Source organism: Pipra filicauda, unplaced genomic scaffold (assembly GCF_003945595.2).
Source record: "Pipra filicauda isolate LSUMZ 115617 unplaced genomic scaffold, ASM394559v2 scaffold524_size386432_pilon, whole genome shotgun sequence".
Classification (NCBI taxonomy): Eukaryota; Metazoa; Chordata; class Aves; order Passeriformes; family Pipridae; genus Pipra; species Pipra filicauda.
The window spans coordinates 20,590-32,999 of NW_024104670.1; the positions used below are offsets into that span (position 1 = coordinate 20,590).

Below are 12,410 nucleotides of genomic sequence, written 5' to 3' on the forward strand. Positions count from 1 at the left end.
AACTTCACGTCAGCAGAGGCAAAGGCGGGAAAATATTCAGACCTGTCAACTCTTCCTTCCTCTCTTTGGGCTGCTCTCTCATTGCTGGGAGGGGGTTTAGGCATCTCAAAAACTTGTTTCCCGAACCCTTTGTGATTCTTAGACCTCTTTTATTCTAATTTTTTGTTTGTTTTTAGTGTTATTACTGTTATTTTTGAGAGGGGGAGCAGGGACTGGAGGGGAAGGGCGTGAATCCCACGCGTTGGCAGGTGTGGATATTTGCAGTCCGTGTGGGGGCCAGTGGAAGTTACTCGGTGGAAGAAGGACTCCCTTCCTCTCTGGAGAGGAAAGCACAGGTTGATCTCGAGGAGGAGCCAGAGGGTAATTCCCTTGTGAATCTCTTCTAACTGTGTGCACGTTTGTGTGGGTGCAGAGACACCAACTGCAAAGACTTGGCTGGTTGACTCTTCTCCTTTCCAGTTGTCCAAGGACTGCCAGTGGTGACCTGTGCTCGGGTTGGAGCTCAGGGGCGTCACTGCTCCGAATCCGCCACATTCCCACAAAACCACCCCAAGCCCATTTCAGAAGCATTTGTGTTGAAACACAGGAGGTATATCCCTTCAGAGAGAGAGAGAGAGAGCTGCTTTAGGCAGCGAACACCGAAAGGGCGCCCAAGAAATCCCAGAAACAACAACGGCGAGCACGACAAGCCGGTGGAAACATCCCCGCCGAGGAAAGAAAGAAAGGAAAACAGCTCAACACAAATGTTCCTGAAGCTGAGCCTGCCCTCTTCCCCTCTCCCCTGCCCCACGGAGGGGTCCCAGCTGCTTCACCCCGGCTCCCTATCACAGGTGGGTGAGCTTGGGCGCCTCTTGGATTCTGCCCTGAGAAGAAGCGTGGTGGCTGGAAAGGTCTGTGTAGGTGGGGTGGCCCTCGCACGGTCCGTGGTGCTGGCTCGGGGGCATCTGGGGGGGCCCGTTGTAGTCCATGCTGGCAGCCTGGTGGTGGGGCAGGTGGTTGAGGCCGTACAGGGAGGGGCCGGAGGCGGGCATAGAATCCACATAGTTGCCCCCCACGTAGACGGGGCTGCCCTGCATGCTGGGAGTCCCGTAGGCCACCCCGTTGCCCGGTAAGACGTGCGGGTCGTACTCGGGGGCCGTGTTGGCGTATTTCTGTTGGGAGGGGCAGCCTTTGATGGGGTTTTGGTAGTTACTGGACATGGCATAGGCATTTTGGTGGGGTTTGTTGAAGGAAGGCGGCGAGGGGGCGTCGTAGTTGCCGCCCATGGTGTGCAAGGCGTTGATGAAGCCGGCGGAGGATTGCATGGGCTGGGGCGGGCTGCCCGTGGGGGAGGGCCCTCCCGAGGAGGACCCCACGCCTTTGGACTTCTGGTCTTTCTTGTACTTCATCCTCCTGTTCTGGAACCAGATCTTGATCTGCCTCTCGCTGAGGTTCAGCAGGTTGGCCATCTCCACGCGCCGGGGCCGGCACAGGTAGCGGTTGAAGTGGAATTCCTTCTCCAGCTCCACCAGCTGGGCGCTGGTGTAGGCCGTGCGGGCCCTCTTGGAGGCCGAGGAGCCCGGAGGGCTTTTCTCGCCGCCGCAGGTTTCTGCCGGGGCCCCCAAAATGAAATAAAAGATAATTACTTACACGCCGAAATTGAATGCAGCGTTTCTTAATAAATCCTGGAACGGGCGCGAGAGCTCGACCCCCCTCCCCCTTCATCACCCCTTCACATTAGCCTGCACTCCATAATCATGTCATTTATTAAGAGTTCTGTTCTCCAAAGCTGCCCCTGGTTTATGAAAATTTGATCATGTCATGTAGAAAAGGATTCCAGGGCCATTTATTTAGGAGTCGATTATTTCCAGCAGATAATTTCGAGAAAATAATATTTGGCAGGGGGGGGGCAGGCGCTGCAAAGCCAATTAGTGCTAACACGGGGCAGTGCTGGGAGCTGTTTGGTTTGCTGAGGTGTGAATGCACCCTCAGACACACTCAAACACACACACACATCCTGTGTGGCTCGTGTTTGTGCAACACAAATATTTGTGTGTCTCGTATTTGTGCAACACAAGTATTTGCCTGCACGTCATCCAACACCAGCTCAGGTTTGTACCCACCTTTTTGTGAGAGACACGTGATGTAACAGCTGAATTACATTAATGTAGGGAGAAGTGTGTGCCACAAAGTTTACACCAATATATTTGTCGGAACAGGGATATTCCCAACGTGATTTTTTATTTTTTTTTTGGATCCTGTCAGCCTTTGGTGTGTCTCTGCACAAGGAGGTGCAGATGTTTGTGCATCTGCTCCCTGGGTGCCCACACAGCCCGTGTTCGCTGCCATGTCTGGAGGCAGGGAGGTGGGAGGAGAACAAACAGCTTTAGCAGCCCCAGGCTGAGCAGGTGGGTGCCCATTTCCACGTTCCTGTGTCTGCACGGTCGGACATCACCTGTGAACAATCACCTGGCCGCGTCTGCCCGCGGCGCTCGGGTTGTGTCGGAAACAAACCGAGTGTGCGGGGCCAGAGCTGCAAGACGGGCTCGTGCCCAGTGCCAGGATCCTCTCTGCATCCTCTCTGCATCCTCTCTGCATCCTCTCTGCATCCTCTCTGCATCCTCTCTGCATCCTCCCTGCATCCTCTCTGCATCCTCCCCTCCCTCCAAACGGGCCCACCCTGACCGGTGGCTTCCCCACCTCGCACGGGGCAAGCGGGAGACAGACAGACGGCCACGAGAGCACGCCCGAGTACCTGCGCTGGGGGAGCTGTTTTTCTGCTTGGAGTTTTGCCTCGACTCCTTCATCCAGGGGAAGATCTGCTTGGTGAGACTGGCGTTGGCACCCAGGTTGGCTTTGCCGGGGGCGTTTTTGCCGCCCCCGGGCTGGTTATTGCTGTTGCCGCCGGCGCCGCTGGCGGGGTTGGGGGGCGGCGACACGGGCGGGGGCGGGTGGTGCTCCTGGGGCAAACTGGGCCTCATGCAGCTCCCGTTCAGCTCTTTACTTTTGGTCGTGTTGCCAAGAGACTGGAGGGAGCAGGCAGACCTCTGGAAGTCGCCCTCCACGTGAGAGGCCGCCTGGAAGGGCTGCTGGGGACCCTCGTAGCCGAAGCCGTTGGCGCTCCCGTAGGAGTAGCCGCCCCCGAAGAGCGTGGAGCCGTCGTAGTACGTGGTCTTCTGCATCTCTGGGGCTCCCCAAAACGATTTTTCCGGCTACCAGGGTCTTGACACCCCTATGGCAGAACATTGGCACCCCGAGGCCACGTGACAGGCCGTTTCCAGCTGTCTGTTGGAAGCTGACCTGAAAGGTTAGGAGAAAACACACAATAATAGTCCCCGGCCTAGGAATCCATCTTGGGGCCTGAAAGGCCCATGACATGAATAGGGTCCCGCAGAACAGGAGGAACAGATGCTTGGAGCAGATTTCGTCCCGTGTGCAGCCTAAGGAGGCTCCAACAAATGTTACAGTGCAAAAGTTGAGCTGATTTTTTTTTTTGGGGGGGGGGGGACACGACAGTTTTCCTGGTTGGTTTGGTTGGCTGTTGGTTGCACCTTTTTTTTTTGTTTTTTCCCCCCCTGCCAGGATGTACAACGTGCTCCAAAAGCGCACGTGGTTTCATCTGCACACATCTATTTCCTCCTGTATTTCTCTATATGCTGCACAATTAAATAGATCTGCACACACCCCCCATTAAACACGTGGGTGCATCCATGGGGATGTGTGTCACGTGCACACATCCACACCCACGTCCACAGAACACGAAAAATAACCCAAATGTTGGGGTCCAGAAGGGAGAATTGCTGGCCACAAGCACGAAAGGAATGAAAGTCTTGCTTTCTCAGCCCTGACCTATTCAAATCAGCCCTTCACACACACAGCAGCGGGCGAGACGTTGCACCTTCCCAAATTAAAAGTCTGGTGGGTTTATTGCAGGGCCTCTGCCTGCTCTGTTTGTTTTGAAGCTGAAAGCAGCAAACATCAATATGTTTTCTCCAGGTAACCATGTCCTGGCACAGTTGGCTCCCTTTGCTGTTTACACAGGAACTCACAATGTCTCTGGAATTCAGAGCAAATATTCTCAGCAGATTTAAGCAGGGGCACGAATTCAAGAATGTGCTGCCTTTGGCCTGCTCGTGAGTGTCTCTCTCTCTCTCTCTCTCTCCCTCTCCCCCTCTGGAAGCACAGGTTGTATTTAGAAAACAACCCCCTTCCCTGCCTGCACGGCTTTGTACTCAGCCCTCCTGAATCCGGAGCTCCCCTTGGCAAGATGTTGATTCCAAAACCAGTCCAGTTGCTGTTGCTATTTTTCCCCCCCCCTTTGGAAAACAAACACGTCACCAGGCCATTTGCTCTTAACTTTCTCCCCCTTTGATTTTTCATCCTTCCTCCCTCCCTCAACCCAAGCTCTAAAAAAGTCCAAAAAAACCCCCGTTCCAAAGCCTAAAATTACAAAACGAAACCTTCCCTTTTCCCCCTTCTCTCTCTGACCTTTTTCACGGTTCTTTTATCTCTTTCCTTCTCTTTTTTTTTCTTTCCTCAAAGCATAAACTTTTTCCACCATAAAGACAGAGCAGAAATACCCTCAAAACCGGCAAAACTATCTCGGCCTGAAAATAATCTGATGGGTGAGGCTCAATCCAGCAGCACCCGGGTTTAAAAAAGCCAGGGAGACTTCTCTCTGCAGCCAAGAGTTTGCGAGGAGCCACTGTGCGTTTTGTTTGGCCAGTTGATACCCACTGTATATTTAATCGTATCTCTTGTATATTTAATTTTATCTGGGCTCTTTCATTCTGGAAAATAAAATAAAATAAACTCCGCGGAGATAAAGCCTGATGCGATATTTCTAAGTGCCGGGGTTTAACAGAAGCCGCGGCTCGACAATAAATAACATCTCTTTTTTTTTCCCCCCCCTTCCCTGACTGCTGCGTTCTTATGTCACGTCACATGAAACCTCCGTTTGCTTCCACCACAGCCTCAGACAACGCGTCCACGGAGGGACCGCTCGGCTTTTTTCACACTGATTAAATCCTCGCTGCATTCCCAGGTCCGCGTTGTGTCTTCCACGGAGATGTCTCATTGTCTGCGGAGGGGACGAGCTCCTCGCGGGGAGTTGTTCTCCTTCGCTTTCCTCGCCATGATAAATATGTCTTATTAAAAAAAAAAAAAAAAAAAAAGAGTAGATCCCGCTGCCCGAGCCGAGGAGCTCGTGAATTAATTAACAAACGGCAGCGCCTTTATTATGGATAGGTTTGCTGAAAATATCTGCGAGGGCAGAGGTGGGAATTTCTCCAAGGCCTTCCTGTCTGGCGAAGGTTTCTTTAAAAAAAAAATAAAAAAAAAACCCTCGCAAAACAAAACGACAAAACAAACCTAAATCAGGGCTGTGAGGCTCAGCTAAAGCAGCTAAAAATAACAGCGGTGATTTTTGGGGCTTTTGTTGTGTGGTTGGTTGTTTTTTTTTTTTTAAATGTCCATAAAATAAATTTACAACCCCCTTCGTCCGAAAGCTCCCTGGCTTGTGGCTTCCACGGATTTGCTTTGTACCTCATCTCTCAGCGCCTCACAAATGCCGCTCATTTATCTTCGCCCAGGACGGCCGCAATCCTAATTATTTACTCCAAGGAATTGCTTTTTAAAAAAAAAAAAATCCCAGGCAGAATAATAAATATTCGATGATCTCCCGTTCCAATTAAAGCCGGGCAGGATCCGCGCCCGCCGCTTCCACCGCGCTCCAAGTTTCACTTTGCGAGCGGTAACATTTAACCACAAACTCTTCGCCCGCAACTTTGGAGGGCGAGGATTTAGAGACATTTAAAAAGAAAAATACAAAAAAAAAAAATATAAATAAATAAAAACCAAATAGGTATCGGGGGAAGGTGCGAGAGGGAAAGGGCCGCGGGGAGGAGGATGCTCGGGGGGGAGAAAAAGAATCAGGCGGTCGGGGGAAAAAGATAAAAGGAAGCTAATGCAGAGGTATTCTGCCGGAAAGGCGTCCCCTCCATGTTGGAAATCCTAAATTCACAACCTGAGTGTGTTGGGGAAGAAGAGCAGCGTCTCTCCCCTCCCCCGCCCCCTCCTAAGGTACATTTCGCGGAGCCGGAGGAGCCAGGCATAGCCCCGGCTTTTAATTTAAATTATTATTAATAATAAATATTCTAAACGCGCCCCCGTAACAATAGGTCGGCCGCTCGGAAGGAGCTCGGATCGCAGCGACCCGCCTGGCGCTGGAGACGCCTGAAAAATAAGAGAGACATTCCTAAAATTTCCCTCTTCCCTCCCCCCACCGGCGGAGCTTCACCCCAAGCAGAACTCCCCAGTTGTAAAGCGGGGGGGCGGCGGAGGGGGGGGAAAGGGCCCTGGATGAGGGCTGCAAAAGAGGCTCTGCGTGGAAGGAAGCCTTAAAGCTTGTGAACTCTTCTTGAACCGAGATTGGAGTCATATGGTCATAAATCATTGGGACATATACTCCGCCATTCACAAAGTGATAGCCTATTTGAGTCCGGCTTACCTTAGTCTCTGACGAGCAAAGCCCAGGCAGACATAATATATTTTCACATCCAGCATCCACGCAATCAATAAGCAAGGAATGACACCCCCCCCTTTTCCTTTAAAAAAAAAGCGTTAAAGGAATATACGAGAGAGAGAGAGAGGGGGAAAAAAAAATCCGGCATAGGCATGGATATATGTATTAAAAAAAAAAAAAAAAAAGCCAAAACAGAGGGGGAGGGGGCTCAGCCAGTGGAGCTTTCGGTTACGGCAGCTCAAATTGTCTCTCGGTCTCCGTTTGGGGGAGAGGAGGGGAAGGGAAAAAAAAAAAAAAAATCAAGATGCTTTCCAGCTTCCAAGATGTGCAGAAAAGCTGCGGGGCTTTGAATGGACAAACCCTGAGATTTCTGGTTGCCCTATGGACTGGTACGCGCTGCTCACTGATAACAATGGCCTCTGCTTTACCACAGCAAAGGGGAAGAAGGGAAAGGAGAAGGGAGAGGAAAAAAAAAAAAAAAAAAAAGAAAGAAAGAAAAGCTGAACACAACACCCCCCCCACACCACCCCCCTTTTAACTGCGCGATGCTTGGCTGGGATTAAAATAATAACGAAAAGAATCCAGGCTACGGGGGAGTCGGGGGTGGGCGAGGAGGGGGGTTGGGGGGTGGAATAAAGCGGAGGGGGTATTTAAAAATAAAAGATTTGGGTGGGATTGCCGGGCCGAGCCAGAGGAGCCTCCCGAACGGCGTCACTCGTGAAAAATGATGCTAATTGCGGCCGGGGTGGACAGAGGCCTAGGCGGAAAGCGAGCGGAGCTGGGCTTTGATTCACGTGTTTAACAATTAGGTGTCAATTTATGCTAATGCGCCGTTCCCACAGTCCCGGGGCCCCCCCGGCCCTCCGCGGCTCCCTCAAGAGCTGCCGCTCCCACCCCCCCCCGGCCCTTCTCCTGCCTCCCCCCCAGTCCTAAACCCCCTTTTTTTGGGTGCCGGGGGGAGGCACAGGAGCCGCCGGCCCGGGGGTTCGCGGAGGGGCGGGGGAGGAGGGGGAGGGCAGGGAGGGGTCCGCGCAACTCCCGCGGAACTTCGGCGCAAAGTTTGCGCGTCCCGGCGGCCGCGGGGGCTCCTCTGGGAGGGGGGGGAGCGGCTGCGGGGTTTGGGGGGGGGGAGGCGAATGGGCCTCGGGGGAGGCCGAGGCGGTGCCGGCCAATAAAGCCGATTATTATTGCCGTTATTAATAAGGGCGGGATGGCCGCGCGAGGCAGATTCGCGCCTCTGCCCCGTTCCCACGCGGCCCCGAGAGCACCGAGACGCTGTTTTGGGGAGGAAAGTCCGTGTTGTGACGAGGAGGGGCCGGCGAGTGGGAGGAAGGCAGGGCGAGGAATTTAGGTGTCTGCACTTCTTCTTCTTCTTCTTCTTTTTTTTTTTTAAGTGCTACTTTTGTTTCGCGTCGCGATTTTCTCCCCTCCTTCAATTCCTTAAAGTGCTGACGTGGGGGGGAATTTACGTTCAGCAAAGCAAGAAAAAGAGGGACCACAAAGGCTCTTTGGACTGTCGCTGGGAAGGTACGACCCGCCCAGGGGGTTCCAGCGCCTTTTTTCCCCTTCTTTTTTTTTTTCCTGTGTGTGTGTGTGTGTGTGTGTGTGCACCTTTAGGCCGAGGACTCTGCAAAGAAAAAGAAGGACGTCCAAGCAAACATCTGACTTTTAAGAGGACTCACTCTGGGTTGGACAGCCAAGGTTTTCTAGGTGATGGATAAAGTCTTATCCCAAGGATTACGGTGTTTCCAGCTATTGTTCTGGCTGCAGCCTTCAGATCCCAGATGGGAGGGTTTCGACCAGGGAACACCATTATTGCGATTTTATTATTTTCCTTCCCCCCCCCCTCATCTGGCTTTTTATGAACTGCTCCAACATAAATCTTCTGCTACAAGACAGCTCCTATTTTGGAACCCCGGCGTTGAAATCCCAGGGAAGGAAAGAGGAAAAACAGTAGTGGACTATTTAAAGACTTCTCCGTGGCTGAAGTGCTCTCTAGATTTCTGAATATGGATCTCCACTGACTTATTTAGAGCACTTGGGCAACCAGAAGTACCTCGGATTCTGCAAGGAACTCCTCTGAAGTGCAAAATTTTGTTTTAACTTTAACCAGCTGAAAAAAATCCCCGTTCAGGAGGTCGTTGCACGTTTATATGTTGAGCTCCTGTAAGTAGTTATTTTAGGCTCCCAGCGTATTGCCTTTTTTTTTTTTTGCTTTGGTTGCAGCTTATTATTCTTTAAACTGTAACTCCCTCGCACTCGTCACGAAATCAGCAGCAAATGTTGCAATCTGACTGGATTTCCCTTCAAAGGGAGTACAGGAAATATCTTCCATCTAAAACACTCCCTCAAAGTTTACGGCCATAAATCACGAAGTTTAAAGACAAGCCGGTAGCAAAAGGAAAATACTCAGCTGAAATCCAGGGCAGCTTTTGCTTATCCTGGGGTTTGGTGGAGGGGAGGGGAAAGAGAAAAAAAAAAAAAAAAAGAAAAAAAAAAGGAAAAAAAAGTCACGTTGTGGGAGTTTAGAGAAGAAAAGGCTTCCAAGGCTGGTGCGGAGGGAGAGACGGGCAGAGACAGGGACCAGGTGGGAGATTCAGCAAAACTCACCAGTCCTCGGATGGCCGGTCCAGCGAACTCGAGGCAGCGGCGGATTTTGAGGAAGGAGAAGGACTGAGGGGGTGGGGGGGAAGGGAAAAACAAACAAACAAACAAAAAGAAACAACAAAAAAAAGTATGAAACTTCGGTCAGAAAAGCGCGAACAAGGGGAGTCTTCCTCGAGAGAGACCCTGGGGTGGAAGTGGGGACAAGACGGGCTCTCCCGAACAAAAGCCCCGGCATTTCCTCGGAGATTGTCTCCCACCCCAGCAAGCAGCGCATTCCCAGGGATTGGGGGGCTCTCCACCCCCCGAGAACATTCCCAGGGACTTTGGGGGCTCTCCATCCCCCGAGAACATTCCCAGGGACTGGGGGGCTCTCCATCCCCCGATAGCATTTCCAGGGACTTTGGGGGCTCTCCATCCCCCGAGAACATTCCCAGGGACTGGGGGGCTCTCCATCCCCCGAGAACATTCCCAGGGACTGGGGGGCTCCCCATCCCCCGAGAACATTCCCAGGGATCCCCGATAACATTTCCCGGGACTGGGGGGCTCTCCATCCCCCGAGAACATTTCCAGGGATTGGGGGCTCTCCATCCCCCGAGAACATTTCCAGGGATTGGGGGCTCTCCATCCCCCGAGAACATTCCCAGGGACTGGGGGGCTCTCCATCCCCCGAGAACATTCCCAGGGATTGGGGGACTCTCCATCCCCCGAGAACATTCCCAGGGATTGGGGACTCTCCATCCCCCGATAGCATTTCCAGGGACTGGGGGGCTCTCCATCCCCCGAGAACATTTCCAGGGATTGGGGCCTCTCCATCTCCCAATAGCATTCCCAGGGATTGGGGGGCTCTCCATCCCCCGAGAACATTTCCAGGGATTGGGGGCTCTCCATCTCCCAATAGCATTTCCAGGGATTGGGGACTCCCCATCCCCCGAGAACATTTCCAGGGATCCCCGATAGCATTCCCAGGGATTGGGGGGCTCTCCATCCCCCGATAGCATTTCCCGGGACTGGGGACTCTCCATCCCCCGATAACCCACCGGACCCATCGCGGCCGGGGGGCACCGGGTTATTCCGGGAGATTTGATGCCCTCTCTCCCCCCCTCCGGTGTTTCCTTCCACCTTCCCTCCGTGGAACCCCCCCTTTCCCGGGACAGGGAAGCGCTTCCCCCGTCCTGGGGGTCGCGTTAGGGCTGCAAACACTTGTCCACTTTCTCCACGGCCGGGGGGGAACTCTGACCACAATTTAAAAAACCACGAGCGTCCCGAAGGCTTTTGCTTAAATTCTGCCGGTCGTTTCGGAGTTAAAGGCGTTTAAGAGATTAAATACGCGCAGTTAATTAGTTTGAGGCTACCAACAATAAAACAGGAGGGAAAAATACGAGGCCGTTTTCCTGAAAGGCGGAAAATCCTCAAGGATTCAGAATATGTTTCTCTTTTTTTTTTTTTTTTGAGTTTCCACAGCGTGCTCGGAGGATCTCCACGAAAGGGGGGGGGAGGACGGGGATGCTTTATGGTGTTGGAGGACACCATCCACACAGCAGCGATTCGGCCCCACAATTAACGGGTTCGAGCCGTAAACATTTTTAAAGCCACGCCGAGATTTATCGACGCAGCTTTGGCACGGAGGAGCCGGGGAAGGGAGAAGGGAAAAGGAGGGAGAAAAAGCAATCTCATTTAAAAATATTTTCGTTCGGGGAAACATTCGGTCGCTTTAATAATCCTGTTTCCGTTCTGTATGTTGATGTTATTAATCTCAAATAAAAATGTTCCCCTCGCACCCCTGCTCCTGCTTGCGACAACATCCCCGAGTCCATAAATCACCCGCGGATGCTTCGTGACCTTCTCTAGTCGGCGGCCTGTAGCTGTATTTTTTTATTAGTATTATTATTACACGCGCTTTAATACCCAGCTCTGGCAATATTCCACTTACGGCCCCGCCCGCCCCGCGTAACTGGGGCTTCTCAGTCCCCTCTGCTGAGGTTTGTGAAGAGAAGGGGGGGCGAAAAAAAAAACACGAAGGAAAGGAAAGAAAAGAAAAGCGCCTTTTCTGCCCTGCGAGCTCAGCAAACCCAAACCGAGCCTTTGGCAAGTTCCTCCCACGCCGGGCCCGGGGAGGAAGAGGAGAAAAGTGGGCAAAGGCACGAGGAGGTGGAGAAAAGAGGGGGGAAAACGCGTTTATTCGGAGCGGAGGAGGGGAAAAGAGAAACAAGCGAACGGCTAAAAGGAGCCGGGATAAATAACGGCTCCAGCAATGAGTGGTGGGGGGTGTTTTTCTTTGTTTTTAATTTCTTCCCCCTCAGTACGGGCAGAAGAGGGATGGAGCCAGGTTTCCCCCACCCCCTCCCCGCGTTCTTTGTTTTGATTTGGGTTGTTTTTTTTTTTTTTTTCCTCTATTAATTTTTCCCTCGGGGGCGGTTCCGCTCCTCCCGTGGGTTGAAGCCCCCCCGGGCCAGGGAGCAGCACCCACCGCCCCCTCCCGCGGGGCCGCCCCCCCTCCCGCGGCCCTTTTTGGGGCTAAAGGGAAGGAGTTTGGGTTTTCCCGTTCCACAGCCACAGAGCGCGAGGGAGGGGAGAGCTGCGAGGAGGAGGAGAGACTTATGGAGGGTCCGGGACCTCCTGAAACCCCAAACAGAAGCCGGCCGGGATAAGAAATCCAAATTAAACTGAGTGAGCGGTGGCTTTGCCTTGACAGATTAGACCTTTTTCTCCCCCTGACCTTTGCTTGGAAGAGCAATAACTCACCGGGTTAATGATCAATCAGCGGAAGCGCTTTGGAATTGTCTTAAAAAAAAAGAAACCAAAACACCCCAAAATAAAAACAGGGGCGGAAACACCCCCCGACACCCCCCGGGCTGGGCCCCACCAACCCCCCCCCTCCAGAACCCCTCTGCCGTGGGGCAGCCAAAAACCTCTCCTGGCCCCAGAGAGGGGTGAGCTGCGAATTTGGGGGGGGGGGATGATCGGAGGGGAGGGGGGGGCGAGGGGGCGGCAGATCGCGGGGTGAGGAGCTATTTTGGGAGCAGCTCGCGGAGAGGGGCTGGGAATCACCGTCCCCACTTTTCTTCTCCTCCCCACCCCCCCCACCCCTCCCTTCCTTCCAAACGCCAAAATAATCGCCTGAATTATGCGCTCACGTGACTGAGACACGTCAACCTTTCGCCCATTTTATAGAGAATTGGGAAATGAGCGGCTCCCCCCTCCAGTCCCACTAATTCCCCCATCAGCAAATTCCCCAAACGTCCCAGGGAGCCGGGCGGGCGGTTCCTCTCTCTCCCTCCCGCCGCAGCCCCGGCCTTTGGGA

The 12,410-nt window shown here is 53.0% G+C and overlaps 1 protein-coding gene across 3 annotated transcripts; it reads right to left on the reverse strand.

The window, feature by feature from the left end:
* Window positions 1–580: 580 nt before the first annotated feature.
* HOXB3 (homeobox B3) lies at window positions 581–3,161 on the reverse strand. Of its 3 annotated transcripts, none has more exons than XM_027737651.2 (2): window positions 2,735–3,161; window positions 581–1,588 (listed from the first exon to the last, which is right to left on the reverse strand). In XM_027737651.2, the coding sequence occupies exons 1-2, from the start codon at window positions 3,159–3,161 to the stop codon at window positions 825–827; spliced, it is 1,191 nt and encodes a 396-aa protein (XP_027593452.1). In that variant the 3' UTR covers window positions 581–824. The 3 variants fall into 3 exon arrangements, with proteins under 3 accessions (XP_027593452.1, XP_039242969.1, XP_039242968.1); XM_039387035.1 differs by having other exon boundaries at window positions 581–1,597; window positions 2,729–3,161; XM_039387034.1 differs by having other exon boundaries at window positions 2,717–3,161.
* Window positions 3,162–12,410: the final 9,249 nt, after the last annotated feature.